At 37.3% G+C, this 21,710-nt stretch overlaps 1 protein-coding gene across 4 annotated transcripts in view; it reads left to right on the forward strand.

Annotated features, from left to right (window-relative positions):
- The window catches only part of ikzf2 (IKAROS family zinc finger 2), a 70,297-nt gene extending 54,531 nt beyond the window's left edge, over positions 1-15,766 (forward strand). For 3 of the 4 annotated variants that reach the window (XM_086050943.1, XM_086050942.1, XM_086050944.1), the window contains exons 3-8: positions 2,792-2,881; positions 5,288-5,479; positions 6,219-6,386; positions 8,283-8,420; positions 9,271-9,384; positions 11,671-15,766. In XM_086050943.1, coding sequence (XP_085907069.1) covers positions 2,792-2,881; positions 5,288-5,479; positions 6,219-6,386; positions 8,283-8,420; positions 9,271-9,384; positions 11,671-12,476 — 1,508 coding nt within the window. In that variant the 3' untranslated portion in view covers positions 12,477-15,766. Of the gene's footprint in view, positions 1-2,791; positions 2,882-3,486; positions 3,941-5,287; positions 5,480-6,218; positions 6,387-8,282; positions 8,421-9,270; positions 9,385-11,670 lie in introns of those variants that run through there. The other variant, XM_086050945.1, reaches the window with a different exon arrangement.
- Positions 15,767-21,710: the final 5,944 nt, after the last annotated feature.

Raw genomic sequence — 21,710 nt, forward strand, 5'->3', positions numbered from 1 at the left:
ATGTGCAGGTAACGTGAATGAATCACCTCATTCTTTTTAATTAGACTGACAGGATCGTGAGGTCAAGACACACAGTGACTAGTATCTGTAGATTCTATTTGATGATTGAATCAACTGCATGCAATGTGGAGCGGCAAAGTGAAATAAATTGCATTGTGATAGGAATTGCTTGTTGGTACGTCTTCTGCTCTGCATGCGTGTGTCGCCAAACAAAACAAAACAAATATTCGCGAGTGAGAATGGACGATATTAAAATGTCTGTTTAAAAATAGATTAATACTTTAATATAATTTTGAAAATATAACTTGTTGTGTACTCTGTCTTTGATTCTACACTAAACGTCAAGTAATAATTTACATCAGCAGAGTTTGTTGCAGGACCAGTATTGTTTGTTGCATGTATGTGTGCGTGTGAGTGTTTGGAGTGTATGGAAGACTGAGGGAGGAGGGGTGGAATGGGGTGGTTGACAGGAAAAACCACATCCCTACCACACAGGAGAATGATTGTGTCCTGCCAGACACGATTGTGTGCAAGTGTGACTCTAGTCTTGTTTAATTAACATTGCGCAGTGTTTACATCAATCAGCGCAGTTAGATTAAAATGAGTGTGTACTGGAACAATAAACCTGGTTATGGCCAGGTATGGTGACAAAAATATACAAAAAGAAATACAAATATGTGTACATTTTCCAGGGCCTAAATTCATAATCTAATTTTCTAAAATATGTTCACCTAATGGTTTAATTATATTAACATTTTTAAGTGTGAAAAGCCGGGGTGATACCAATAAAATTTGAACCTGTGTAAATGTGAATGCTCGGCGAGGCAGAGATCTGAACTTTCACACTCAGCAATCGTATCCCACTTTTCCCACTTTGTTGTGTGGAAAGTAATCTTGCTGTCCAACAAGTAAATGGCATGTAACAGAGAAAGAATTATTTAGGCCAAGGTCAACTTTGTCATAATCCAATGAGTTTCCAGTGATTTCCAATTTTAGTAACCAAATAATCTGTTGATTATTTTGTCCATTAATCAATGAATCGGATACAAAAAACGTGCTTCAATTTCCAGTCCTTTATTCAAAAACATGAATTTCTTTCAAATTAAGAATGCCGAAAATATGCAAACATAAATTAATGATGATTTGTTTCCTGGTTTGGTTCGTAATGTAAAAAAATTGGAAAAAATGTTGATCACTGTTTTTCCAAATGTTGCAAAGCTTAAGATCCAAAGTTAATCAGTCCCCTTTCATGGGGGACTACAGAAATTGGATATTTACTTTTGGGAAGATGAAATTCAGAACATTTGGACAATTTTAAATTAAAAAAGGTAACTAAACGGTTATCAAAAACAATAATCGATTAATTTGATAATCGATTAGTTGGCAAGTAATCATTGACTTTGTGTTCAATTAAACAGGCCCAAATTCCAAACTTAGTAAGTCATTTTGTGAGTAAATTCCAGTTAGATCATATTTTTTTCAGTATTTAGAACTTTTGTGCTATGTTTGTTTGATGGTGTTCACGTGTGTGCCCCTCTCAGGGGGGGATCTGCAGCTACAACGGAGCAGTGAGAGGTTGTTAAACGAAGTTGAGCTGTGGCAATAAGTTGAGGTAGTGACAAATTGATTTTGTTATAGTTGTTTGAAAATCATTGCAGGCATCCTGTAATCTTCCTTAGAGTTCGGGTTTTGTTTGTAGAGCTTTTCAATGCAGTAATGATGACTCACACTGGGGTTCCTTATGGAGCTGACAGCTGGGCCGGTTGGGGCGTTTGCCTGTAGCCACTATATTGTTCAAATGACCCCGACGGAGGAGGCTGTAAGAGGATAAGGGATTGGTTTGCTCTCCCTCTGAGTGGACACAGGCTATCCATAGCCTGATCTGCTGAGAGGTTGCAATCCGATCCATGTTTGCTGGACATTAGGGTACCATAGTTACATAAGGTTGGTTCAGTTAGTTTCCTTCGGCATTCATCTGTGTTACCTTCACGGTTGCCATTCAGAAACAGAAGAAGAAGAAGAAAATTGTCTGTGCTTTATTAAACTCTGATAAAGAAAGCCCTGTATGTGAAGATGTACAGTATGTGAAGTATTTGAAGAAATTCAATGCATTTTCACTGACCTTTACTGACCTTAACAGAAGGAATTTCTCTCTTCGTTAATTGTTTTTCTCACCTGAGAGGTAAAGTCAATGCATTCTCTTTCACAATGTTTCTTGCTTGACTCCCAGTTTTTACTCTTTTATTGTCCCTTTCAGTGACATTATTGATTAGGTGTTCATCTAATATGTTTTGTCCAATTTGTAGCTGTAACTGGTAGCAAAGTCATACAATATTTCATTAGACCACTTCACAATGGGAATCAAATGTAACTATATAGACAGCAACACTGATGAACAAATATGCACGTAATGTTATCTGGTGACGTCACATAATTTCCTTGGTCACGTGTTGCTAGGCAGACTTCAAAGCCACCTAAATGTATAAACCGCCTCTGCCCATTTAGTTGAATGTCAAATAATGGGCTAATGTTGCTGTGTCCCTGGAAAGAAGCCAGCAGAAGCCTTAAGTCGGACACACAAAATACATTACTCCAAAATAACACTAGATACTCTGTTAAATAATTTTATTTATACATACAATTCGATTACTACTCTGAAAGGAAATAAAAACACTGCCATCTACTGGAGCTGTTGGGGCACTGCTCCCCTTGCCCCAGATGCAATGTAGAGTCACCACTGGTACGTTTTAAATGGCAGAGTGAAGATTGCTATTTTCTTGTTGTGTTTTAGGTAATGGCCAATGCTCTCCAGGTAAGGAGAAGTCACGAATGTCAACATCCAATGGAAAAAATGAGCCTTATGGTCGTAATTCCCCCAGCGGTGAGTGTTCAGATTGATTATGTATTGTATATGTATGTATATATATATATATGTATATATATGTATATGTGTGTATATATGTATATATATGTATATGTGTGTATATATATATGTGTATATGTGTATGTATGTATATATGTATATGTGTATGTATGTATATGTATGTATGTATATATCTGTATGTATATATACATATCTGTATGTATATATCTGTGTATATATATATATATATATACACATATATATATGTATGTGTATATATATGTATGTGTATATATACATATACAGATGTGTATATATATGTATATATGCGTGTATATATGTATAAAATGTATGTGTGTGTATAAAAGAAACAATCAAATGAGTAGACACAAATACAGTTCTCCTAAGAGAATGTCCAAATGATGACCACTTGAGACTTGAACCTTTTACACATGAGAATGTTCTAACTGCGTTTGCGAAATTATAAATGATGTGGTGTGACGTCATGGATGACAACAATATAGATTCCTATTTAAAACAAGCCCACTTTCATGAACACATTCACCATGTGAAGATGACATTTTTGCCAAAATGTCTCTTTGCAAATCCTTTTATCTCAGACGTGGCACTACATATGCACAGAGCTTTGCCCGGGTTGATAATTTGCTTCGAATGTGAAATACATTTATAGCAGAAAGTCTTTCAAGTAATCCTCAGTTGACCGCTTGAAACATTCAACTCAGTCGCACTGAGAGGAGACAGATGTAAAGATGCAAGGTCTGCTCCTTGTTGCCAGGATACGGACGTGAAGATGAGGCTTGTTCATGATGTTTCTCCTAAAGTGGAAATATAAATTGCAAGCTTTAGAAGCGTCGTGGAAATGTCGACTGCTAATTTCTTTCTTTCTTTATTCAACTCCTTGGACTGAACTTTAAAGGGTTAAATTGAATGCGGCTCCAATAGCCTGAAGGGACAGCTGAAGGATGTACTCAGATTGAAAGCTGTAGTTAAACAACCAAATGTGGTCACAGCATAATTTCTGCTGTTGTAAATCCCAAAACCGGATCATCTGGAACAGTAAGTTTTATGTCCTGCCATTTTCACACACACTTCAACCTACAAAGCCCCTTTATATCAGTGCTGACATTTCACACCAGAGGCAGAGGGACAGGCTTAGTAAAAGAAAAAACAAAATCGAATATTTAATGTTTTATTTTTTTATTAATGCTTAATCTTTTAAATGCTCATCACCAAAATCACAACGACTTTGTAAATCTAAATATGAATCTTTTTAAATATCTCTTGAACACTGGCAGAGCTAGGATTTTTTTCCTTTGTGGGGGGGATGTCAGGGGCTCCGCACAACAAACTCCCAAAATTGTTCATAAAACGCTGATAAAAATTCAATATACAGGATGTTCCTTACGGGAGATGTTGCCGGGGGAAAAATATTACAGAAAAAATCGGATAATACAATAAAAAAAAGAAAAAGCTAAAATGGAAAAAAAAAAAAAAAACTAAAAGTCAATTCTGGCACCTTGGGTGTCCAACCATATTTCAGCCCCCCATTTGATCTGCAAGTGCTCTTAGATATCTCTTTCGTCATTGTATGTATGGATGTACAGATTCAAAATGCAAAGTTCAAATTCAAAGTCCGGCCCCCTTTGCATCTATAACAGCTTCCTATCTATAACAGACTTCCCCACATTTCAATGTGTGACTGTGGGACTTTTTGTCCATTCATTCAAAACAACATGTTCAGTAAGTTCAGAGCCCATTGATGACAGACCTAAGAGAGAACCCGACTCACAATCGTTCTTCTAATTAATCCCATATGACTTTAAGGATTTTTTTGTCCCAAAGGTCTTGATGAAGGTACATAATTATGTTTGAGGTCGAATTAAGAGCTCAAACCTAATGCCTGATTGGCTGCTTGGCATTTGTCTCCCAGTACCTTTGTCCATATAGTGTACTAGTTTAAGAAAGGCCGTCAAACTGCTCTTGTACAATCAGTTTGCTCCAAAGTGGAAGCGAGTGCAGCTAGGCAGAGCTATGTGCAGACATATCTCCACACCCCCAGACACAATTTCGCAACGTCTTACCCTTATCGTTGGGCTGGTGTCCATTGCCGGGAAGGTGCTATTAACGACACGGCCTTCGACACTCCCTCTTTCCCTGGAGACAGCCAGGAACCAGATGAGCCTGTTTATCTTTCGCTCCTCTTTTTTTTTGGCATTGTGTCCATCCTAAAGCTTCCCTACACTTTCAGTTGCCAGGTTACAGTGTATCCTCCAGTCGAGTCCTCTGATAATCCCATCCTCTATTGTACGGCAATGAAATCTAAGTTTAGCCCAGTTTTGTTAAACATCGTGGCTGTTCTGCATTAAATTGTGTAAACTCCCCTTCCCTGTTTTTGTGTTGAAGAGCTGAGCGATAAACAAATAAAGCAAGAAGACACGAGCGAAGAGGCCGACAACATAAGTGAAGGGTGTGAGCCCCAAACCGGAGAAGAAGGGACATCTGTGGGGGAATCCATGGCACGGAGCCCAAGTAATGCACAGGATGGAAGATCTGCACAAAATCTGGCCGTGGATGCACCCAGTCGACAACCAAACGGTATCGTATTTGGAGCAAAACAAAGCATTTGTTTTTTTTTTCCCGTCATGAGTCAGACATCAGTTGCTTTCTTTAAAATAGGGTGTGGAGCCCTATTATTGTGTTTTCTTTTTCTTCCAAGACAACAACTCACACTTGAAATTATTATCAGGGAAAAATATCCGTGGAATCCCCCGCAACCTGTTCCAATTGACGCCATGACAGCCGTGGTTGTCACAGCAGAGGATCAAATTTCTCCTTTCCAACTAACTGCTGGTCAAATGATTTGAAGGAAAACAGTGTCGTTACAGTGCAACAACAAATACTTCCTGTTGCTGAGCGCAATGTCAAAATATGGAGAATACTCCCTCGTTTGCAATTTGGATTACGTTTTCAAGTCACGTACATTTCAGTACTTCTTTACAGCAGGCTAGCAAAATCAAATGATCAATATTAATTACAGTAACAATAAAGTGCACAAATTCAACCATTACAAAGAAAACAATGCTCTTTTTTTAGAATCATTTTACCATTATTATTGTGCATATAAATTACAGTGGTGTAGAAATGCACTACTTACTTAAAGGTGTTTGGTATATTTTGGTTCCCTTATAGTTGAGTCTCTCCTATTTACGATTACATTCAGTGGTCACAAATGAATGCAGCGGTGTTAAGTTTTAAAAATGTAGTTATTATTGATATTTCCTTAATATTTTGACAGTAAGTGTGGTGAGGTAAATTCCTGTGTATGCTCTTTAAGGTGACCGGCCATTCCAGTGCAACCAGTGTGGTGTCTCGTTCACTCAGAAGGGAAATCTGCTGCGGCACATTAAGTTGCACACGGGTGAAAAACCCTTCAAGTGCCCCTTCTGCAGCTACGCCTGTCGCCGCCGTGATGCTTTGACGGGCCATTTGCGCACTCATGCTGGTAAGACTCTTCCTTGCGTCCTTTTCCCTTTAGTCACAGAACAACTTTTTTTTTTTTAATTCAATTTTTATATGAATTATTCTCAAACATACTCCCGGCTTTGGATATGATGATAAAGCCACACCATATATACTGTACACTACTATGCCAAACAGCAAGGCTAGTGGCAGTCTAACTGCCAGTACTGCCACTTTTTTTATTTTATGTGTTGTATTTTTTTCCCCATCATAAATTTAATTTCATTCCAAAAATAAAACAAATTTAATTTGGGCCAGATTTACTATTTCAACGAGGTAAGATACACGTGCTTGTATTGAACAATCATTTTCTTTCTTTCTTTCTTTCTTTCTTTCTTTCTTTCTTTCTTTCTCGCTCTCTCTTTTTTCATTAATTTTTTAAAATTGACACTCGATACTGCCTTACAAGTCCTGTTTGAAATTAAACACAATAAATACAAAAAAAACCCCAAAAAATAATAAGTATGCAATCCCACGCCGACAGTAGTGACCAAGGCCGAACATACTCTTTGTTTTGCCAGGTATAGATGCATTTATCTTCCTGTAAAAGCTTTGTTGCTAGGAACCAAGGACGTGCTGTTCTTCGCCCAGGAGGAAAGTGTCGGTTAAAAAGGGAGCACTCGGTGGAGTCTGTCAACTGTAACCCACTTTCCTATCAGAGATGATTTGCTCTCCCCTCATTTGCATCTTTGAAATCAAGGTCAGACAGCGCTGTCATTTCTAGGTTCAGGATTTAGTCACACAGTTCCCTTTTTCGGTGGGCATGTGTGCTTTCTTATGCATGCTTCGCTTTGCTTCTTTGGTGTTCTTGTGCTGCTAGGGTTTGTACGGTGGTCATTAAATGAAAGGACATTGAGGTCAGATACCATACCAACAAATAAAATCAGGTGCATATGGCAGACTTTGCTTTAACTAATGTAGATTTCTCTTTTTTATTTCAATCAACTTTGACTTTGACTTTGGCGTTTTCACTGGGGAAAAAGTGTTGATTAATTCGTAAGTCCAATAATCTTAGTTTCATCTGAATCATTTGCACGAATCTGTTTCCATCTTAGTGGGAATAATTTGGACATGTGCAGTTTCCTCTGGTTACCGTTCTTGCAGATGGAAAGGCCATAGTATGTGAAGTTAGATAGTAATGTGTAAAAGTGGAGTACATTGAAGTGAGTCTCAGAAAGCAATGTGGACTATTTGCATGAATAAGAGTGCATCTGAAAGGTTAATTCTAAAGGTCTTTCCAACATTTGCACAATGTCATATGGAGGTGGGTTGCTAAATATAAAACACGATGTCTCGCTTGCACCCACATTTGAATAATATTGAAACTTGCTGTAATTAGCCCCTGGGTTCATACTCAATGAACAATAATTTTGTCTATTTACAAAGACCACAAGATTTCTGATTGACAAAGTTCCTGCAACATGCAGTCTTAAAAGTAATCAATTAAGTGGATTTGTTGATTCATTCGTGTCTATCATGACATGTCCTTGTTTAAAATGCCTAATTCTATTACGGCCTTTTATATACTAGTAAATACCACAAGAATTTTATACCTCAACTTAAACATTAAAAAAAAGTTCCTTTTTGAGGCACATTATTTATATACACTGATCTCACAATTCGACCAGCACTCTGCATTAAAAATAAAATTTGTATTGGGGGAAAAAATGAAAAACACAGTGAGTCACCACTGATTGGCTAATGATATGAAACAAAGTAAACCATTCACTATACTGTAGTGCAACCTCGAAACTAAGACGAGTCATATCAATATTGGCGTTTTCCCGAGTGGGATGCGAGTGACTACATTCTTATTCAGTGCAGCAGTGAATGAATTAAAGAATGCATATCTTGTCTCGTGAATGTTCTTCACTATTAGTTGGCAAACCACACAAGTGCAACTACTGTGGGCGGAGCTACAAACAGCGCAGTTCCCTTGAGGAGCACAAAGAACGCTGCCATAGTTACCTGCAGAGCATTGGTCTGGACCCAACTGCCAATACGCGACCATATGCAGGTAATTTATATTTCTAGGAACGAAAAATTTGCAACCTGCTGAAGGACATTTTACACATCATGTTACAACAGCAATACAGTACAGCCTTTACTTTTTTTTTTACTTAAGGGGAAATCAACCCAAACACATTTTTTTCAAGAATATTTTCCCAGCAGGCCCACTAGTTGAAAAACGGCATTCTGATTAATATTGTGTTTGGGGGATAAGAGTTAAACAGCGAAATCCACCCATTTGTAGCCATTTTTTTTGGGGGAGGAGGGCACAGCTTCAGAAAACAGATCAGCCGTGATTGGTCATTAGCCCTGAGTAGTTGTGATGTCATTTTCAGTCGTCAGAAATGACAAAATGTCCGCCCCCAGAGATGGCTAAAAACGAGTGGATAAACTTTATCCCACAAACGCAATATTTATCAGAGTGCCTTGTTTCAACTAGTGGGCTTGCATAGAACATATTCTTGAAAAAAATATGTTTGGGTTGACTCCTCTTTAAGTGGTACCTTGACTTGTGAGTTTATGTTTTTCCGTCACTCTGCTTGTACAACAGTCCTCTCTCAAAAATAAATTCCATTGTAACGAATGGAAATGCCCTTCAGAAAAAAAAAAAAAAAAAATACCAAAGCCTTTTTCCTTTAATGCTTGGGTCGTATTGCTAGGGACCACTGTAAGATATTATTGTTGTCATTATGTTTGCAACTAAATTATAATGAATGTTTATTATTTTGTTCATCTTCATGGTTTAAAATTAGCTCATTTGCAAACAATAAAAACACTGTAATGCATTAAAACGTCTAAATTGTAATTTCCCCCTCCCCGAAAAAAAGCTAATTATTTATCTTGATATTTTTCCCCAGGTGAGGTTCCAAAAGAGTCGAGGCCTATGACGACATTTGAGCGGCCGCTCGTTATTGAAAGACTGCACAGTAATGTCGGAAAAAGAAAGAGCACCACACCGCAGAAATTTGTAGGTGGGTATTTATCAACACGGGCAACTGGTTTAAATGCTATATCTTATCCATCAGTAGGAACCTGGTCTAGTAATTCTAGCTCAAGGGACGGATGGATAGACGGATATATGGAAGTATAAATACATGGACGGGTGAATGTTTGGATGGCCGGGCAGACAGACGGACAAATTGAAATTACAATAAATGTAAACAATGAAATATATATTATAAGGAAACAAGTTATATATTCAAATTACCAATATTCTGTACAAGAAAAAACACCAGAAAAACCAGCTAGCTCTGTCATTTATTTTGGCACATATAAGATATACACAGATTGAGGAAGTCAGAGCAGCCTCAGGACAGAGTGGCAAGGAAATGGTTTCCATTTTGTGGTTAGATACACCTGTAACTTTGCTACTTGCAATCTTTTTAAGTGACAACATCTTACCGCATCCCTGTTCTGGAAGGTTTGGTGTACATTAGTAGATGGATGGGGCTTTCCACTTCTCATACCTTCACACATTGAACATCAAGTAACACATGTAAATGACAAACTACAATTTGACAAAATGTCGGAAGGAAGTGTGTTCTGACTTGTGCCTTCCTTGTACTGGATTTACGGCTCTTTTGGAGCTTAAGAAGTCACTCCCTTCCACAACCACCTTTTAAAAAATATATATACCTGCTCTTCACTTGCTGTGAAGAGAAATCATGGTAGCTAATGGCTGCATAACGGCTCTTGGCAAGTCACAAAAGAATCAATCTGTTAATGCACCTAAAGGGGGAAAAGGCAACCAACTTTACAAATGGTGCCAGGTACTCCTCCAGTTTTCCAATTGCAAAAGTCTATCGCCAAAAGGCTTCAGTATGTTTTAGTCTTGGTTGTAGTATTTGACAACAGATAAAAACACTAATATGTTAAAAATTGTCCACGAAAAGGGCAATTTTGTTTTTGTTTTTTTGTTGTTGTTTTTTTTTAAAGAGAACTATGTGCCATTTGTCTAGAACAATCAGTTGGAGTGTGCTGTGACGAGACTAAAATGTAGTGGGCCGCTGCAAAAAGAATGTCCTTGCTTAGTCTTATAAAATAATAATCTTAAGAAATTAAACTTTAGCTATCTGTGTGAAGCCAGATAAACATTTTAATCCCAGCAGCCGTATTGTACCTGACCTTTGGTCATTGAACTCGTTTACATTTTGGGCGAACGTGAACTGTACATAGTCTATTTTGGCTTCGTGAACGTTTTCTGTGAACGAGCTCATTCTGCCGCCATTGAACGGTTTTTGAACGGCAGGTCATTTTTCTTCAAGAAGAGAACTTTAAAGTACTTCATTTTGGGAACGCTATGAACTGAACTAGTTCATTTTAAGATTTGTAAGATGAACTAGTTTGTGTAGAAGATGATATTTGCCAACAGTTCCCGGCAGTTACATTTCAAGGGTGTGTTTACAGGTTTGGTTTTAAAGGAACCCAAGTGTGGTTTCTTTGATCAGGGTGAATATTTTTATTCGAATTCTGATACACACCAAACAAGTGGACGAAGAGCGTTCTAAGTTGTAGTTTGAGTCCATTCACCTCAAACATGAACATCATTAATTGTTAAAATGACCGTTAATCAACAGTAACTCACCATTGTGAGACTTTAAACCGGATGTTTTTTAGAGGGAAGTGGCCACTGAGTTTAACGTGTTACAAAGTCTAATCAGCAGTATAAAGGAGTGATACAGAGAGCCTGGAAGAGTCACAAAGATACAAAGCGGATGTCCTTGGAAATGTATTGGTCAATTCATGGATCAAACACCTATTGTGCATTTTGCCATTCAGCTCCAGTATGTTGCATAGACAGTACTAAAGACTGAACAGTTGTACACGAGCATTCAAAGGTTTAGAGAAAGTCAAATTAGGTTCACCTGGTATTGTTATAAATATACTTCCTTTCACTGTTGGTCCATCCTGACATTTTTCCTGAAAGCTGAATAGCCCTAATTTTCTTGAGTAGTGTATATTGAAAAAGTTCACCGTGTAATCTCAGGAAATAAAAAATACCCCATTCTAAACCTAACTTTAATTTTAAAAAAATGTGCAGTATGTAATCCAGCATTGTTGTATTGCAAGTCTGCGTTTTGCCACACAATGTGATGTTGCTGTGAATGCAAAGTAGACCAAGATCAAACCTACTATGTACCATTTCCTGGTGTGTTTGAGATCGGTGAACCAATGTGCAAACACGGCCTTGTGTGCCAGTCAACGTAAACTCTGGACCCCAAGACTACCCAGTAATAATAGTGCTCTGTTTCAAACAGGTGAAAAGTTGATGCGCTACGGCTACCCTGAAATGGGATATGAGATGGGCCTCAAGTTTGAGAAGCAGGCTGAACTGTTGTCAGCCCACATGATGGACCAATCAATGGGCAACGCCTTGTCATACCTGGGATCAGAAACACTCCGACCCATTCTCCAGCACACAGGGCACCCCATCTCCATGACTGAGGTCGTGCCCATCAACCCACTCTACCATCATGTTCTGCCTCTTGACCAGAGAGTAGAGCGTTCAGGGAATATTGACTCACTGCCACCTCAGCCCACATTACCATCTGATTTCCCCAGCCACAGTATCTCCAACGGGCCCACTTCTTTGACTCGGCATGGTCGGCCAACCCAGCCAGGACATGATGAGTCGCCAAGCAACAGCGGCGGAGACTCTCCCGATTCGGCTCACAGCAGCCCTCAGGAACGGCATGCTAACCCTGGTGGCAATCTCCCGTCCAGTCTCAGGTCACGCTCAAGCCCTGCGGTTTATTCAGGTGATCACGTGACAGATGTGTCACCCCGAACTGTCTCAGGAGCTGCGAGTGGGGTATTGCGAGAAGCCGCAGAGAGGCCCGCAGTCCAGGAAGGGGTGCGGGTGTTTGGACGAGAAGGTCGGGAGTTGCGGGCCTTCCAGTGTGACCATTGCCAAGTGCTCTTCCTGGACCATGTCATGTACACTATCCACATGGGTTGCCATGGATACAGGGATCCACTGGAATGTAACATCTGCGGTCACCACAGCAAAGACCGTTATGAGTTCTCCTCACATATCGTTCGTGGTGAACATACGTTCCAGTGAAACGGTGGATACAAATTTGAAGACAAGTAAGGGGAAGATTTTCATTTTCATTTTTTAACCTGAAATGTTGCTGCAGACCTATGTAGCACTAGTACAAGCTTTTCGGCTACATGCAGTGTGAATCTGAACGGCTGAACAACCATATGAAGGCTTCGTAGCAGTGTGTGCTGCTATAAACGAGATCAAATCAGTTGTATTGAGATTGTATTTTTAAAAGCTTGCTAAAACAGACCTCAAGGATTATGCTCAGCAAAACTACTTTCTGCAGCAGTGTACAAATTGGCCGGGTTTCGGGGTTTGTAGGTTGGTCGATTTGTTTGTGCTCGTAGTGCTCACTATTTACAAAGTATGAAGGAGTATGAGAACCACGCTAAAAAGAAACAAATTATGAGAAAAATGAAGTTAGAGTGTTGTAAGAATGAAGCTGTAATTATGAAAATAAAGTAAGTGGACAATGTTTTGGCGTATTATCACAATCATCAGTAAGAGCAGTTTAACGTGAGTAACTGTGCAAATGTTTGTTTGTTCCTGAGAAAGGACAACACGGTCTTAAATTGCATATTATATTGAGATTGTTTGATCATCAGTCAGATGAGCTTTACTGAATAAATATTGATTCATACTAGCAGAAGATGATTCAGTGTACGGCAGCTCTCTAGCGAGACACAGTGACTGCTGTGTTTACATTTGTGTGGGAATTTTGACATTCACTTGTTTGTATGCAACTTGAATCAAACATTTTTTCTAGTAATATTATGTCTTTAATCTTGTAACATTACAGCATTTTTGTCTTGAATTACCTTTCACCGCGGGCCTAGGTTCCTTGGTAACAAAGAAAAGAGTGTGCTGCAAATTGTGGTTTGGTCGCTTGAGGCTGCTTGGTGTCCATTTGAACTTGTTTGCCAGTGATAATATTTGTCTCTCATTGTGTCCTGCATTTGCAGAAATATTCATGCTCGTGCCATTATCACTTTGTTTAGCTTTGCTTTGTTACAGTATTTATTTGAATGTCACCATTATTTTATAGGCTCAAATTTCCATTGCTATTCAAAGGATTACTTTTTAATTACTGCTAAATATGAGACATGAGGCATTCCACCTGCTCTAGTACTTAAATGGATGCTCAGGTAGCTCGGAGCCTTTTAATGTGGACCAATACTAGTTCAATATAGTTGTGTAAACTAATAAGTGAAACTTACTTTTTTTATAGGAAGAATATCTATTCAATGCTGTGGAAACCTATTTTCCCTCTTCTCAATAGATGGAGAGATAGATGGATAGATAGATAGAAAAAGTCAGTCCCAGACTTTGATTAGGGCACTCAAGAGAAAAGGGAGACCTGCAGTTCTTTCAATATTGTCCTGGATTCCTTTGTGACCTCCTGGACTAGTCGTCACTGTTCCATGTTTTCTCCATTTGTGGACAATGGCTCTCATCGTGAAGGTCTTTTCAACCCTTTCCACACTCTTACATGTAAATAACATTATTACTCATCTGTTCTCTAATTTCTTTTGGTCACAGTATTTTGTGGCAGCTTTTTTAGTTTTTTTTTTTGCTAACTCCATTTTGTCAGACATGTCCCATTTAGGTGATTTCTTAATTGAACAGGTCTGGGTGTAACCAGGCTTGGGTGTTGTCAGTAAATTGAACTCAGCTGTAAAATAAAAAAAAAAATGTTTGGTTAATTTATCATTTAATAAGAACAGCAGTGGCTCTTTCACTTAGGATCAGCTAGATTTGGATAGCTTTAGGAAATATAAAATAAATAAGAATTTGAGAAGAGAGCAAATAGTTTTTCATGGCGCTGTTAATGAAATTTGTAATCAAGGGTTTGCGGGGATCTTTTTATTAGAATTTTAGTTTTGGATAGTGTGAAAGACAATCCAAAATTAATACAACAACAATGCAAATACAGTTACTTTTAGCAACCAAAATGATTGTGATAAACTTTATTCACCTTGTTATCCTCTTTGAATTAGGCAATACTCTGTCACTTATAGGTACACCGTAAGATAAAATGCAGTTCAAAACATCATTGCTTGCTGCTTTGAATTCTAATTCATGTACATTTTTTCATGTTCAGTTGATTTTTTACACCAAAAATGATATAAGGTTTCATAACGTGTTACCTCTCACTTTACCTGCCATTTATTGCACATCTTCAACATTTTTCTCTCTTTCATGTAATTTGTAAGTATTAAAACTATTATCATGCAAATATTTTAAAAATAACAATAAACATGTTGTCAAATAAGTTCTGAACAATCACAGCTGATATGTGTTGAAATCATAATGCATGGGAAGCTATTGCGAGACAATTATATTAAAATAATGTGCATGTAGAGGATTAAACTTTATATAGGTTGTGCAATTTAATAAACAGCGTTCACATGAATCACAAAAACAGTGCATTGCAATACTCATACTCATGTATAGAGTATACTCAAATTACATTGCAGCAAAGCAATTAGCTTCCATTTATTTTGCACTTAAATTGCTGAACTACTCATCAAATACTGAAACCAAACTAGGAAAGATTGCTTTGCGGCACCCTTTTACTGGTTGAGCTTTTTCACACCCCTTTCATTTACTTCTCGGTTATAGCACAGCTAACACAAATCTATTCACATTTGTTGAAAAGCTTCTTTGCTCGCATAAAAAAAAAATGTATCAAATGAATCAATGTAAGTCGGCTGTACCTTTTAATATGAAGTTCACATTTTCATGTTTATATTTAAGTAGAGAGAAATTACTTTTTAGTTGTTGGGTGGGTCTTAAGCACTGTAAGTAGTTCTTTGTATATTGCACCCTATTTGTATATCCTTTCAAACATAATCTTCTTTCCCTACTCTGTATGGAGTACTTTCCATGCATAATGCCTTAAACTGTGCCTCAGACTTCTGAAATTATAGATTATGAACATAAGCATGTACATTAAGGCATTCATCTTTTTTTTTTTTTTTTTGCTGTGATGTTATTGACCTTGTATTTGTGAGTAAACCTGCTACTCGTTTGACCTCCGCAATTACACAGTAAAAATGTTGATTAAAGATCAATTCTATATGCTCCAACAATGATAGGCCATGAGTACAAAATGCAAATTCAAGTTACAGCGAAACTGCTTTGCACTGTGAAGGAAAAATGAATTTACCTCAGAGAGGCCTCATTGCAGCCTGTGAGAAGTATAGAAGACGTGTTATGTATTGCTGACCTTGCACTTTAGCCATGCATTTGCACCAAGGTAACGATTTATTCAAGGCCTACAGTAAAAAAATTTGATAAAACCAAAAGTTGACTTTTGAAGTCTTATGCGGAAATGATTTGATGTCAGTGTCCTAAACTACTGGATAAATAATTTCTTTGTGTATGTTTTGTATCATTTGGAGGCAGACCATAATCCTCAGAGGGCAACTCAGCAATTTAATTAACCTCAACCTTTCTTTTAATTTAATATCTTGATCAAAAGGCAGCTTTTTTTTCCATTCTTATTGTCTGGTGCTAAGCAACTAACACAAAACTCACTGTGTGCAAACCATGGCACAGAAATTTGTTTACATCTTGAACCTGTGAAATGAACTTTTCTGTTAGCTAACCGGCACAAGCATGCTTATAAGAACAAAACGGTGTGTGTTTATATGTGTACATATGTATGTGGATATGTGTATATATGTGGATATATATATATATATATATATATATATATATATATATATATATATATATATATATATATATATGTATATGTATATGTATATGTATATATATGTATATGTATATATATGTGTATATATATGTATATATATGTATATGTATATGTATATATATGTATATATATATATATATATATATATGTATATGTATATATATGTATATGTATATATATGTATATGTATATATATGTATATGTATATATATGTATATATATGTATATGTATATATATGTATATATGTATATGTATATATATGTATATATATATGTATATGTATGTATGTGTATGTGTATATGTGTATATATATGTATATATATACATATATATATGTGTATATATGTATATATATATGTGTATGTGTATGTATATATATGTATATATATATATGTGTATGTGTATGTATATATATGTATATATATATGTGTATATATGTGTATGTGTATGTATATATATGTATATATATATATATGTGTATGTCTGTGTATATATATGTATGTATATATGTGTATGTGTATGTATATATATATGTGTATGTATATATATGTATATATATATGTGTATGTGTATGTATATATATGTATATATATATATGTGTATGTATATATATATGTATATATGTGTATGTATGTGTATGTATAAATATGTATATATATATCTATATATATGTATATGTATATATGTATATATATCTATATATATGTATATGTATATATGTATATAATGATGCATTTTACATTTTAGCAATGAAATGGCGCTCATGCTCATGCGCTCAATCAGGAGCTCAGGTATTTGCATAGCTTGTATATTTTTATGTCCCAATAAATTGGATTCATTGATCAAACAATGCACATAAATTGAACTACTTCTGTAATATCTTCTCTGAAATCATTAAATGGAGGATTTGAACAAAAATCATATAAAATGAAGGCACATTGCTGTGAAGCTTATGCATGTTTTTTAGGAATGGGTTTCTCTCATTGAAAAAAAATACTGTCTCAGTAAGAGCACAACGTCAAATATTGTTGCAATAAAATTTCTTTCAACTACTAAACTGTTTGCTACTACTTTATTAGAACATTTTAATATGAGATAAACAGCATAATATATTTTGAAAAACATGCAAGAGGATAAAAGTTTTCCTACTGGCTTTTTAAATAGAAACCTGTAAACTAAATGTATTGTAATTATTCAGTGTAATTAGTATTATATACGAATTTAAGCAGATACCATATTCACTACAGGAAGAAAAAGAAATTTGCATGGAGTAAACGGGTGTGATATACACAGCTCAAAATATAATCACCATAATCATTCATCCAAGATGAATGAAATATTCCAGTTGAAAATATTTTATGACATCGTTAACAGCCTTTGCTCGACTCTTTTCACACTTAGGTTTTTAGTAAAGGTCACAGTACCTCACCCCTTTACCACACAGACATACACGTGCGCATCTTAAATGAAGAATATATGTATTGGGTAGCAGAAGTGAGAGGCGTGAAGTCTAAAAGACCCAAGTGGTAAATCTTTTATCTTCCTCTTCATCACGCTAATGGCTTGCCTGTTTTCTCATACAGCGAGACCTCAACTTGATTTGCGCAGTATTTCGTCTGGCCTCACTTGAAACAATTATTATGGCACAGAGCTCACTTTTAGCCTCAGACTCCACATAGTGAGAGGGAAAAAAAATCAATCTCTTGAAACTGAAAGGAAAGTAAGAAAAAAAGAAGCCAAGGTCTCCTGTCATAGCCCTTGTGGTGAGTACTTGAAGAAAATGATTTAATTTAAAAAAATGTGTTTATTGTCTCTCATAAACTCAAGTTTGGAGTGGCCCAAAAAAATATATAGAATCAAACTTGGGGAAAATATTGAAATAAAATGAATAAAAAGCTGAGACACTTCAAATAAATGGAAGTTGAAATAATCATGTGTTAGTCTGTGTTATTTCCTTTGGTTGAAATTACCTATGGAATACCAAACAAATTAAATATCCTGTAAAGGTGTTGTTTTCCAACGTACAGATACTGCGATCAATTTGTGTATGCTAGCTTGCCTTCAAAGTAGACACAGTAGAGAACAGATGACATTTTCTCCATGCATTCACCTTCCGTGACAAACTACATACAATGCCTCTACATGTAAGACTTGATATGTAAGATAACATCAGTGCTGAGTGTCTTAGCCGCATATTTCCTAACCTCCGTGGCCAGATCATTTTTCTTAGTGACTATGCGTACAGAAAAGGAATTCAGACTCATGAAGAGTGTGGGCATAGTGCATACTTTACAATACTGAATCCAAGCATGGCTGTCCCAAGGCACTGAACGAGATGGTTGAACTTGGTTGGCCTTGACCTTAACACCATCAAAAATGTTTGTGACGAACCAAAACAAGTCTTATTAAGGATTATTTTGGAGGATGAATGGACACAAATTTTTGTCCAGGTTTTATTTTCTACTACTTTTCATATTGGCTCGCCAGATGAGCAAACGCTACATTGTTGAGGAACATGAAGTAACAGCACAGTTAACTACGTAAACCAGTAAACCAAACATTTTAGAAAAAAGAACATATTGATTTACAAGTGGTATGACTTGTTTCGATGGTTTTAAATTACAGAACAAGGAACAGTTCCTGCTGTCCTTTTTTTTCAGCCAAGTGAGACTCCTGAGCAAGGTTGTGTAATCATGAGTTGACAAGGCCTATTCCTGTTTTTCCTGCCAGGTCGTGGTGGATGCTGGCCCTGCCCTGAAAACTTCACATACACCAGTAAAGACATGCACACTTACACAAACACACAATGTCTGATTGTTTGAGAATATATTGGACTGTAGAAATTGTGTGCGACACAACATTTTGCTTGTGAAGTGTGTGCCATGTGTATTCGGGACATTTTGTGCACACGACATTAGATAAAATTGAATGTTTGTCCGACTGAAACCAGAATTGCATGTACAAAAATCACATTTCTAAACATGGCCTAAAACACTCGTCGCATTTGGAAACCACAAATCGGTTGCGTGGTTCGCATTAGAAAGAAGTCAAGATACATCTCGAAGAACCCATATTAATGAAAAATGTCAAACCAAGTTTCCTTTATGTTTGCAGCTGGATGTTCCTGTTGTAGCACCCTTTGAAAAACCTTTGCAAAGGCTTCTGGGTAATCTTGGGTCGGTTTGTGGTCAGAGTTCTCAAATGAGAGAGGTTGCAATGTGGGGAGGAAAGAGGACTGTGGGGGAACTTCCACTTTCCTTCCTCTGCTTAGCCGCGTTATGCAGCCGTGTGTGTGGTGAACAATGCGTGCAGTGAACGGCATTTGAGAGGTACACTAAAAGCAAGGCTGATGCGCTTACCCATTAAGTGTGATTATGTCAAATGAGCACAGGGGAGAATGCCAACTGACATTTGGGCGGCAGCAATAAAAAGCCCATCGCCGCGCACCCTTCACATGCATCCTGGGAAATCTGAATCAGAGAGTGACACAAAAGACAGAAAAGTAACCATAGTGAAACTGCTGGTTGAGAAGAACTTTCACACGAACAGATAACAAACGTGACTAAAAAGCGAGGTTTTGAGGAACAGCAACACACACCTGCTCATGGAGTTACTGGCAAACAAAAGCTGCGTGCTTATCCAGCAAGCAGCACTGTTTCAGTTCAGTAGTGGGCAATTTGTTTGTGTTTACATAGTCAAAGGTTGTAAAGTATACCAAAATAACTGTCGCGTAAAACCTTTTGTTGTCAGCGGTATCAACCGAATTAGTAACATATGAAAAGGTCATGAGAATTTGATACAGAATTCTCCATGTTATTTAACAGCATACATGAGGTGCACAAAACGTGACAAGAAAGTGCATCTCCACCATTGTTGACCATTGTTTCCCATGTTGTATTCATGTGTACCAATGTTAGCTAAACAGACTGTATGATGTGATGAAATTTTATGTATGTATGAATTCATAAGACTTCATATTAGGGCAAATTCGATTATTATAGTATAAGTCATAGTGATGGATTGTGACTCATCTTGTCTGTTGAATTTGTTTTCTCTTGTTTTCTGAAAATGTTCACATATGACTTAGGCAACTATGCTATATAGGCTAACGATATCCAATAGCCTCATTTAGAAGTAACCACTTTAAGCAGGATGAGATGTGGAAGTGTACCTAACGAAGTAGTGTGGGTGTGTGTGGGTGTGTGTGTATATGTATATGTATTTCATTGGGCTGTGCATTTATCAATGTTTTTTCACTTTGGCCTCTCAAATAGGCCTATACTTGTTTGGGGTGGTGGAACTTAAATGAGGCTGAATTGTGTCGAGTGATGTAAAGGGCAGGCGCACATGCTGTAAACCAAAGGAAACAAGTAAATGTCAGCCGTTTATGTTGTTCCTTTCACTTTATATTGTACATGCTGCTAAATATGGGCTGGTACTCTGCTCTATTTGTTTTTCCTAAATTCGTCATTTACGTCCTACACTTTTCTTGTCCTCGACTACTACTACTACTACTACTACTACTACTATGACTGCTACTACTACTATTACTGCTACTGCCACCATGACTATATTACTGTATATGCAAATGTCACATGTATACAGTGTATATATATATATATATATATATATATATATATATATATATATATATATATATACATATATATATATATATATATACACTCCTTGCTGCACATCCAGCTGAATATCAATCTATTCATCCATCCATGCATCCATCTGTCTGTCCATCTTGTTAATGTGGCCCAAAATAACAGTTCTGACTTTGTGGTTCGATCGCGGCCACGGCCTTCCTGTGTGGAGTTTGTATGTTCTCACAGTGCTTGTGTGGCTTTTCTCCCACATCCCACATTTTGGTTGTTTGTACATACCCGATGATTAGCTGGTACCAATCCAGGTAGAACCAGAATGGATGATATAAACTAACTCTGTTCATCCATTTTGTGCCCAGAGACTGACTGGTGACCTGCCTGAATTCAGCTGGAATAGGCTCGGGCTCACATGAACATGATAAACTGTATAGAAAATGGATGGGTGGATGTTTTTGGCCCATAAATCACATTTCATGTTTGAAAATCAGCAGGGAAACTGTATTGTGCTGTATCTCAAAATGTTTCCATTTCAACTTAGTGAGACATAATGGATCTATATATTAAACTTTAGCAAGACATTATGTGGCGGCACGGTGGCGACTGGTTAGCACGTCCGCCTCCCAGTTCAGAGGTCGTGGGTTCGATCCCGGCTCCGGCCTCCCTGTGTGGAGTTTGCATGTTCTCCCCGTGCCTGCGTGGGTTTTCTCCGGGCACTCCGGTTTCCTCCCACATTCCAAAAACATGCATGGTAAGTTGATTGGACTGTCTAAATTGCCCCTAGGTGTGATTGTGAGTGCGGATGTTTGTCTCTGTGTGCCCTGCGATTGGCTGGCAACCAGTTCAGGGTGTCCCCCGCCTACTGCCCAAAGACAGCTGGGATAGGCTCCAGCACGCCCCGCGACCCTTGTGAGGAGAAG

The sequence above is a fragment of the Filicampus tigris genome, chromosome 14 (assembly GCF_054856515.1).
Source record: "Filicampus tigris isolate MCC_2025a chromosome 14, RoL_Ftig_1.0, whole genome shotgun sequence".
NCBI lineage: Eukaryota > Metazoa > Chordata > Actinopteri > Syngnathiformes > Syngnathidae > Filicampus > Filicampus tigris.